This window comes from Chrysochloris asiatica, unplaced genomic scaffold, assembly GCF_000296735.1.
Source record: "Chrysochloris asiatica unplaced genomic scaffold, ChrAsi1.0 scaffold00064, whole genome shotgun sequence".
NCBI classification, from domain to species: domain Eukaryota; kingdom Metazoa; phylum Chordata; class Mammalia; order Afrosoricida; family Chrysochloridae; genus Chrysochloris; species Chrysochloris asiatica.
The window spans coordinates 120892-131657 of record NW_006408582.1 but is presented as its reverse complement, the minus strand read 5'-3'; the positions used below and the strand labels follow the sequence as shown (position 1 = coordinate 131657).

The window sequence follows — 10766 nt, the reverse complement described above, 5'->3', positions numbered from 1 at the left end:
GACTGTGTGCTGAAGACCTGGGGGGCACAGGGGAAGGATTGCATGGAGGGGATTGTAACCATGGCAATGAGATGATATACGATAGAATGAATGTAAAACCAATGTTCTCCCATGTAAACTCACATAATTCACAATAAAACATTAAATAAATAAATAAAGGAAAACCTCCTTTCCCTAAACATGTCAAGTACTTACTTCTGTTTGAAGACTCAAAATTCATGGAAACCTACTTTAGCTCTTTATTACAAAGCTAACAAACATAAACACTCCCAAGGTTTTTCCTTATATAAATACTTTGAAAGTAGGTATCTAATGCCAGTCATTATCACTATATCACCTAACAAAACATCTTCAGAAAATGGATCCTAAAGCTAGACTGACTTGGATAGAATCCTGGCTTGACAACTACAGATGTGAACTGTCTGTGCTTCATTCTTTCATTTATGAAGTTCAGTGTAAAGCTGAAGAAAATTAAAACAAGTACACAAAGCTACTGGGCTCTCTGTGAGCAGAAGAAAGAAGAGTGGTAAGAAATGAAGAGGCTTTGGGGTGGAAGAACAAGGTAGATAAGGGAACACTGAGAGGTTTGCATGAGCTAAATGGCTAAGAGGTGAATAATGATGCATGCTCAAACTTGGACCAACAGGACTCTGTGATACAGGGATCGAGGCACAGTTTTAAGAGAGGAAATAATACCAAGATGCTTGACTGTCTTATGAATATTGGCTTCCCTTGCCTACTATTGTAAAATAGACACTTGAGTGCGATAGAAAGGAATGTTGGGAAACATGATTACAGAAAGCTTGTAAGCCCGTCTTTAGCCTATGACTGACTGGAACACCTAAAAGGGGTGCTAGAACTTGTCCAGTGAAATACGTTTTTTGTGGACCCTTTGCAGTGTATAGGACCTCTTAGGTAGAATCCTGAGCCCCATCCAGAACCTTATGAGGTGGGATACTTCCACTAGAAAGGACAAGCAGACCAGCCTGGAACAGCTAGAGTGACAGAAGATACATCTTCAAAGAAAGATCATCAGGGGGAAAAAAACCAAAAATGGTAGTATGATTGGCTACTACAAGAATAAGAAAGTTATTTGCCGGGAAGCCATCAAGGCAAGCAATCAAGTCCCTTCAGAACAAACCTGCTGCCAAGACTGAAACTCAAACTCAAGACTAACACATGAGCAGGCATGAAAGCTTGCTGGCAACCATACTGGTCTACTCGTGAATGGAAGAGGGGGAAAGGCAGCAATAAAGAAATGGGCTGAGTTCGACCATGTTCCATATACTCCCAATGTCCTGGACATGAGAGAGAGAAGAGGAAGGGGTGGTTGGTTCAAAGTGTGGCGAGACCTGGGGACACATGAGCCCATGGACAAGGACACAGCCAAGGAGGGTTAGAGCTGAGAGTGAAGCATCCAGCTGATATGAAGTGATGGGAGATGCACAAGAACACCCAAACTTGCAGCTAGGATAAAGAAAACGAGGGTAAATTGCTACAACTTGATTAAACTTGACCTATACTCATGGAGGTGGTGGTGATGTGCCATGGAGTCGGTTCCGACTCATAGAGACCCTGTACAGGGTTTCTGAGGCTATAAATCTTGACAGGAGCAGAAAGCCTCATCTTTCTCCCGTGGAACAGCTGGTAATTTCGAACTGTTGACCTTAAGGTTCGCAGCCTGATTCGTTACCACTATGCTACCAGAGTTCCTTATACTCTGCTCAAAATACCAACAGAGAGGAAAGGAGTCTTCATATCAAGTATCAATGCTATCCGCTCTGTACATAGGGTAGCTAGGGATGGGCAACTTAGACATTGGCTACCCTAAAATGAGGGGGCAATAAAGGCATGAAGTGACTGGCTTACAAATTTTCAAGAGGGAGTTGAGTTTAAGAGTGTGCAGGGGAAGATAGAATCCCCACTGAATAGTTCTCATCTTGTCTAGATGGGTGTGGTGAAAAGAGATGGGGATAAGATTCTTATGCTATAATAGTGAGTAATCGGTATCATGACTAATTGTGACTGTCACAACTGTAAAGGTAGAAGTATTGTAATAAAAATGGGGGAGTAGTTAATCTTACAATCTAGAAACAGAGGCCCATCAAGGGAGAAAGGCACATGCAGAATGTAGGACCTTATCCAGAGAAGTAGGGACACCAGAGATGGAGGCAGAGATGGGGACATGGAGAGAGGGAGCAGCTGAGGACGCTAGATTCATGGGAAGAGAAGGAGTGAGAGCTGACAGCCAGAAAGCAGACTTGCAGAATGTGCCCTTCAGTGATGTAAATTATTATATATGCCTGAGTGTTTTGGTTTTTTTTTAAAAAAAGAGCTAAAGTGAACAGGTTAACTGATGGTACATGGAGGGGATTATAATAATTGTAATGAAACAAAGTGTATGATTTGTTGACTGTAAAACTGATGATCTGCCCTGAAAACTTTCACTCAATTTACAACAAAAACATAAAAAGAAAAAAAGGCTTAGAAAAAAAAAAAAAAAAAGAATTGAAGAGGCTTGGAATCAATAGACTAACAGTTCATGTGAACACCAGTCCCCACGACTCTGAGACCAAAAGAACTAGATGGTGCCCAGCTACCCCTACCTACTGTCCTGATAGTGATTAAAGGGTCCCAGACAGAATGGGAGAAAATGAGGAACAGAACTCCAAATTAATTAATTAAGAAAGAAAAAAAGACCATGTTTAGTGGTCAGAAACAGACTATGGCCCTCGACCATGCTCCAGGTTTGGAATGTAACTCACCCCCCAGCCCAATTTTCAACCAAGCAGTGGACAGTTTTATAGGTGGGGACAACAGCTAGCAAGGTATGCTCACCATGAAAAGGTCCATCATTGAAAATCAAAAGGGAAGCGTTTTCGAATGACAGAGTTGAGAAGGGACAGGAAGGTGGGTGGAATGCAAGTGGGAACCACAGGGAAGAAGCAGGATAATTGTTGTTGCATGGAAGAAACATAATAATTATCAAACAAATGTATGACCTGCTGAATGTAAAGTTGATGATCTTGTCTATAAACCTACATTCAATTCACAATAAAAAGTTAAAAAAAAAAAAAAAGGAAAAGAATGAAAAGAAGTACACAAGAGCCAAAATATGACCTTGAATATATCCCACCTGAATTTAGTGACCATCCCAAAAACAAATTTTCTGCATTAGATACTAATGACGAAAGCCCAGAAGAAGTGTGGGATGACATCAAAGCACATCACAGAAGAAGAAAGCAAAAGGTCATTAAAAAGACAGTTAAAAAATCAAAAGGCCAAAATGATGTCATAAAAAGTTGAAACTTGCTCTCCAGCACAGAGAAGCTAAAGTAAATGGAAGAAACAAGAAAGTCAAAGAGATTAACAGAAAATTACAGTCAGAAGACAAAATATTATAATGAAATGTGAAAAGACCTAGATTTAGAAAACCAAAAGGGAAGAACATGCTCACACTGAAAGAACTGAAGAAAAAATTCAAGTCTAAAATTGCAAAACTAAGGGATTCCAAGGGTATAATAGTGAATGATGCAGAAAGCACCAAAAGAAGATGGAAAGAATGCAGTCACTACCAAAAAGAAACAGTAGATGCTCTGACATTTCAAGAGGTAGTATATATAGGATCAAGACTCAATCGTATATATATGATCCTGTACGGCTGCACTGAAGATATTTTCAAAAAAAACAGGCCACAGGAATTGACAGAATAAAAATTGAAATCTTTCAAAAAACATCGAAGTTTTACAATTATTTTTTAAAAAATAAAATGTGCCAAACACCAAGAACTTCAATGGCATATTCTGCATTATATCACGTGGAACATACTATTCTTTGAACAAAAATATTTCGTTTCAAGAGGTGACTAATTTTATAAATATCTTCTGAGTCTATATACACCAGGCCTAGGGCAACAATGAAGCTAAATAACTATGGCAACACCATAGCTTTAGAGACACCTTTAGGAAGGGGGGACATGTTAAGTGTGTTAAATGCGACTCATTTTAAAGTCAATTACTAGAAACACCTAATTGAAACAGTAGTATGTCTTTCTATGAAAGACTTATGGATACTGGTTTAAATTCGTTTCTCCTATGCCCCTTCTTCACCACCACTACCACCACCACTCCCCTTCTCGGAGTTCTGGTGTGGCGCTGTGGGTTAATGTGCCAGACTGCAAAGCCATTTGAACTGCAAGGTCGGCGGTTTAAGCTCACCAGCAGCTCCTCGGAAACCCTATACAGTGCCGTTATGGGTCAGAATCTACTCGGTGGCACTAAACAACAACATGCCCCTTCTTAAGGAGCTCTGGTAGAGTAGTGGTCACTAACCTCAAGGTCAGTAGTTCGAAACTACCAGTGGGAAATTCCGCTGGTAAGTTGAGGCTTTCGGCTCCCATAAAGATTTATGCTATGGGTTGGCACCAACTCCACAGCACATAACCTCCAAGCACCACCAAACCCCTTCTTTCACACAACCTCCAACTTTGGCAAATTCAGTCATTAGGGATGAGCAACAGGATCATTGCAAATTCAATACAGTAGCTGGTTGACAACAGGGGGAAATGACTGCTCTACTGAAAAAGTTTTTAAGACAGGCAAAAATGCAGAACAATACCTTCCCAGCCTCCTTCCCTCGCCCTATCCACGCCCCCTACACACAAAGAAGGATATTAGGAAAATAACCAAGAAGGAATCTCCTTTTGTTCAGACTAGGAAATAGCTAAATAATGTTGACGGCTTGTAACTTTTATTGTCTCAACTTTTTAAAGCTCAAACTACAAACTTAATCTCTAGAAAGACAGAAAGAAACAGTATTCACACAAAAGATTACCCACATATCTAAAAGTAAGCCTTGTCAAAGTTGGCAAGAAATGTATCTACATTAAACTTTCTCTTGTAACAAATGTATTAATTTCCTCACCTAGTTTACAATTATCCTGGAAAGAATGCAAAACAAAGTGGTGCTTCTCGCTCAAAAAGTGTACGTTTCAAAAGGTCTTCTAAGAACAGTCTTAAAAGTACACTTTTTAGATTCCAACATCTCATGTTCCAGAATTACCATCTCCTTGGGCAAAATCCCAAAAATGGTCAAATGCTTGCCCTACTTAAATGTTCATCTGCTCGTTCTCTAAACAGGTAAGATCTCAAGGCTGGGGTAAAAGGAACTCGATCTACAAGTGGATTCTCAGAAATGTTACAACTTCCCAGTCATCGTGGAAGACGCATCGGTGAAGCACTGAATCAAAGCTTTAAGAATGAACGTGAAACATGTCCCACAGCAGAAGGCTATGTGATAGCACGTGTTGGGGGGTGGGGGTGGGGGATGGATCTGCCAGACAAGACAGAACAATCTTAAAGCCCAGTGGGGAGCGGGGCTGGCTGATTTGAAGTTGGAAAACCCGCCCGGTGACACCGCAGGGACGTCAGGAGGAGAGAAGTGAAAGCAGGTGCGGCGGAGCGGAGTCGCAGGGCGGGACCAGCCTCACCTGCACCCCGGTGTAGTTCTCGAAGAAGAAGAGCACCATGCTCTGGTAGATGCAATAGAGCCGGTCGTCCACAGCCTGGTAGAAGCGGGCGGGCAGGAAGCAGGAGAGCAGCCTCCAGGCCCCCCAGGCCAGGACGTAGGTGGGAGCCGTGCCCAGGAGCACGGTGGCCGGCAGCACGTAGCGCATCGAGTACGTGTGGAGCACCAGGGACAGCAGCATCTTCCACGTCCGCACTCGCGTCCTCGTCCTCTGTCTTCCTCCTCCGCGCCCCGGCGACTTCTCCAAACTGCCCCGCTCACCCTCAGGCCACGGCCCGCCAGCGACGGCCAATCACCGCGCCCGGGACAGACGCCGCCGCCGCCTCCGCCGCCTCACCTCCCCCGGCCACCCGCCACCACCTGAGACGCGAACCTGCCGCCTCGACCCGGGCCTCCGCCCCCCAGCCTCATGGGCGGGTCTCCGGCGAGGGGCGGTGGCGGATCCCGGTTTTGCCGCGCCCAACCCAGGCCCAGCGAGGAGGAGGTGCCAGCTGCTCGCGGCCGCGGGGGAACGGGACGTCGCAACCCCTCCTGGGCCTGGATAGTTCAAGAGTGGTTACACTTCATGACCCTTGCCTGTCACCATATTTCCCCTTTTCGGCGGCGGGGCTCTCGGGCAATAAGACGCCTCCTGATTGGCTGAGTCCCGGCGCCGGTTGAAGCACAACTGACTCCCGGACTCGTGGGCTGCCCAACTCCTGTCATTGCGCATGCTTAAAAATTTAGCTCCGCCGTGGACGCGGGAAGAGGAGGTAGCGACATGCAGAGCAGGGCGACGGTGGGAGTGGTGTGGGTAGGACTAGAGAGACAAGGGCAGTCTTCCACCTCTTAGCTGAACTGTAAGCACGGGTTGATTTAAGGTTCCCCCCTCCCCATCTCTTGCTTGTACATCTTGTGAGCCCCTGGGTTCTGGACTGCGCCCTTAAATCGAGACTTTAAGATGATTCCCCTACTTGGGGTGCATAGATACCGCGCTGAACTTCAAAAAATATGTTTCAGAAGTTGATATCTCCAGTAAAAAGGATTGACACATTTAACCAAAATTTGGTGTGGCACTGTGGGTTAATGCACCAGACTGCAAAGCCGTTTGAATTGCAAGGTTGTCGGTTCAAGCTCACCAGTTGCTCCTCGAAAACCCTATACAGGGTCGCTATGGGTCGGAACCGACTTGATGGCACTTAACAACAACTGTGGGAAAGTTAAGAAGACACAATTAGAGCAGTTACAATAGGGTGGAGTTAAGTTCTATCAGGTCCTGGCATTGTTGTTGTTGTTAAGTGCCTTCGAGTCGGAGCCGACCCATAGCGACCCTGTACAGGGTTTCCGAGGGTGTAAATCCTTACGGTCCTAGCATAGCACTGACAAAATTACAGATAGTTTTGCCCTCAGATCATCTACTAAAGACTTTTGTTGTTGTGTTGTTAATTGCCATCGAGTTGGTTCTGACTCATAGCGACCTGCATAAGGTTTCCAAGGAGTGAAAGTCCAGTGCTTGTTCTACAGCGCTAAACTAGGAGTCGTTGTTGTTGTTGTTGTTGTAGTTGTTGTTGTTGTTGTTAAGTGCCATCGAGTCGGGTCCGACCCATAGCGACCCTGTACAGGGTTTCCGAGGGTGTAAATCTTTACGGGAGTAGAAAGCCTCATCTTTCTCCCTCGGAGCAGCTGGTAGTTTCGAACCGCTGACCTTAAGGTTCGCAGCCCGATTCGTAACCACTACGCTACCAGAGCTCCTTAGGACTCTTAGACCTTATCAAAATTTTGAAAGTTATTCTCACAGCACTCAACGTTTCTCATTTGTCCCCAGCTAATGCACTGTACTGTCTTTTTTTGCAGTCTCTTCTTCCACATTCACTTTGCACAATGTATTTCAAACTTGCACTTCTTCCTTCCACAATGCTAATAATAATATGTTTATACCCAGCTTGGAGTCCTGGTATGGCTCTGTAGGATAAGCACTGGACCACAAGGTCAGCGGTTCAAACTCACAAGCTGCTCCTCAGAAACCCTTATACAGGGTCACTATGAGTCGGAACCAACTCAACAGCAACGATGAAACTTAGCATAATTTTAACAAGCTCTTTCCACCATATTTCATATGGCTTTTTAAAAAATTCACTCTTGCTTCAATTCAAACAGGGCCTTGCTAATTAACTTGCTTTTGAATTTTTTGTGTAAGGAGCCTTTTTATTTGTAAAATGTATAAAGTGCTTTGTGTACATGGACAGTATTTAAAGTGCTTATATACTTTTGTGATTTTATCAGAAAGTAAGGCAGGCAGTTGTTTTAATGATTGCAAGAAAAAAATCCAAACTTTCCACCATCCTTCCACTACAGTAAAAATGTTTCGGCTCTTCCTGAAGATATTTGCACTTTGAAAGACTGCTTAGTACTTTTAATGTGCAGTGGGGGAGAGGAGAATCCTCTTGGAAATCTGTTGAGTTGCTTTAGGTAGTTGTTTCTGTTGTTGAGTAGTATCATGTTGGTTTCCAATCATAGAAACCCTAGGATTCTTAGAAGCAGCTGGTGGGTTTGAACCACCACCTTGCACTTGGTAGCCCAGTACTTATCCTTTAGTGCCATACCAGGAAGAAGGCATTTTAGTGGAAAAGTTCAATCAAATCTGGAATAGTGGCTACCTTCTTTGACCATCTAGATGCAGTTAACATCACATGCATGGCATGATTGTCAGCTGGTACCTGTCTTAATTGGTAGCACTGTGGTTCTGTAGGATTAGAATTGGCCTGCAAACCACAAGGTCTAGGGTCTCAGTCCACAAGCCACTCCCTTAGAGAAAGTGAGACTTTGGGCAGCAGAAGAAAACAATAATGCTCAGTCCTCTGCCATCCTCACTAGTGATACTTTTGAGCCCATGATTGTGCCATTGTGTCAGTCCAGCTCTGTGGGAGTCTTTCTCATTTTTCCTGACCCTCCATTTTAGGAAGTATGATGTCCTTCTCCAATGATTGGTCATTGTTCTTTCAAAATTGTATCATGTAATCTCTAGTATCATTTCTAATACCAAGGCTGTATTTTCCAACAACTGATCTTTCCTCTTTATTTTCAACTTTCACATTTCAGTCACCAATAACTATCAATGTTTCTTGACTGTATATTTGATTAATTTCAGATTGAAAGTTGGTAGAATTTTTCAATTTCATCATCACTGCCTCTAGCTGTTAGGAACTCCCAGAAATCCAAGCCAGATTCAGAAGAGGATGTGGAACTAGGGATATCATTGCTGTCATCATATGGATGCTGGTTGAAAACAGAGAATACAAGAAAGATGCTTACTTGTGTTTTACTGACTTTACAAAGACTTTTGACTTTGTGGATCATGATAAACTGTATAACGCTGCAAAGAATGTTTTTTTCCAGAACACTTAGCTGTGCTCTTATGGAACCTGTGCTTAGACCAAGAAACATTATTTTGAATAAATCAAAGGGATCCTGAGTGGTTTAAAATCAAGAAAGATGTGTACCAGGATTATATCCTTTCACCATACTTATGCAACCTGTATGCTGAGCAAATAATCTGAGAAACTGGATTATATTAAGAGAATGTGTCATCAGGATTGGAGGAAGAGTCATTAACAGCCTGTGATAAGGAGATGATACAACCTTGTTAGCTGGATGTAAAGAAGACTTAAAATACTGATGAAGATCAGATACCATGCCTTTCAGTATGGATTGTATGTCAGTGTAAAGAAAACCAAAATCCTCATAGCTAGACCAGTAAGTAGCACTATGATAAATGGAGAAAAAATTTGAAGTTGTTGAAAATCTACAATCAACACTCATGGGAGTAGCAGTCAAGAAATCAGATGATATATTGTATTAGGCAAATCTGCTGCGAAAGACCTATTTAAAGTGTTCAAGATCAAAGACATTAGTTTGAGGACTAAGGTGTGCCTAACTCAGATCATAATATTTTCAGTCACCTCATATGCATGTGAAAGTTGGACAATGAATAAGAAAGACCATAGAAAATTTAATGCATTTGAATTATGGTGTTGGAGAAGAATATTAAAAGTACATGGAATAAACAGATCTGTCTTGGAAGAAGTACAGTCAAAATGCTTTAGAAGTCAGGATGGTGAGACTTTGTCTCTCATTCTTTGAACATCAGGAGGGACCAGTTCCTGAAGAAGGACATCATGCTTGGTAAAGTGAAGGTTCATTAAAAAAGAGGAAGACTCCTAATGAGATGGATTGACACAGTGGCAGCAGCAAAGGTAACAGCAATTTTGAGGATGGCGCTGGACCAGGCAATGCCTTGTTTTGCTGTGCATAGGGTCACGATGAGTTGGAACTGACTAGACAGCGCCTAACAACAATAACACAGCCCCTATAAGAGCCCATTATTTATCAATCACTAGTGATTTTGAAGGAGCTCTGGTAGCGTAGTGGTTACAAGTCGGGCTGTGAACCGCAAGATCAGCAGTTCGAAACTTCCAGCTGTTCCTCCGGAGAAAGAAGAGGCTTTCTGTTCCCGTAAAGATTTATAGCCTCGGAAACCCTGTACAGGGTAACTATGAGTCAGAACCGACTCCACGGCACTTAACAACAACAACAAGTGATTTTGAAGAGGAGGCAGGATCATGCCATGTTTCTGTTGTGTCAACTTGACAGTAGCTAACAATAGCACTTATATTTCTGTATTATTATTATTAGTCACCTTGGAAGCATGGTCACTGTGTGGAATAAGCACTGAACTGTGAATAACAAGGCTGGCAGTTCAAGCCCATCTGTGGAAGATGGTTAAGACTCTTCTCCTGCAAAGATGTGTAGCCTCGGAAACCCTATACAGGGTCTGTATGAGTCAGAAATTACACAATGGAACTTAACAACAACAACAATTAGTCATCAAGTTATTAACTTTTGTGTAGTGTTTTGGCATGGAGACACAGAACTTACAATCTCATAACCCCATTTTATCTCCGATTCTAGGCCCTTACTTCCTCAGTTAATCTCCATTCCTCATCCTCTTCCTGTTAACTGTAGCAGACTCTGTCTCCCTTGTTGCCACAGCCCTCCTCTGTTTTTCTCCCTTTTCATTTCAGTTTCTTAAGCTATAATCAGCCTACACCTTCTGACTGTACTTATCTGGTACTTTTGTTGAACCCCAGCAATCTGATTTTCCATTATTTCAGAAATGGTTCTTTTTAAAGAGCACAACTAACCTCATAACTTTCCTGCACTGTGCTGGGCACTGGGACATAACAGTGAAGAGACTGATTCTG

The 10766-nt window shown here is 42.9% G+C and overlaps 1 protein-coding gene across 1 annotated transcript in view; it reads right to left on the bottom strand.

Annotated features, from left to right (window-relative positions):
- The window catches only part of AGPAT5 (1-acylglycerol-3-phosphate O-acyltransferase 5), a 130459-nt gene extending 124752 nt beyond the window's left edge, over window positions 1-5707 (bottom strand). Inside the window, exon 1 of the mRNA XM_006864319.1 lies at window positions 5489-5707. Within this exon, the coding sequence (XP_006864381.1) occupies window positions 5489-5707 (219 nt within the window). The remainder of the gene's footprint in view (window positions 1-5488) is intronic.
- Window positions 5708-10766: the final 5059 nt, after the last annotated feature.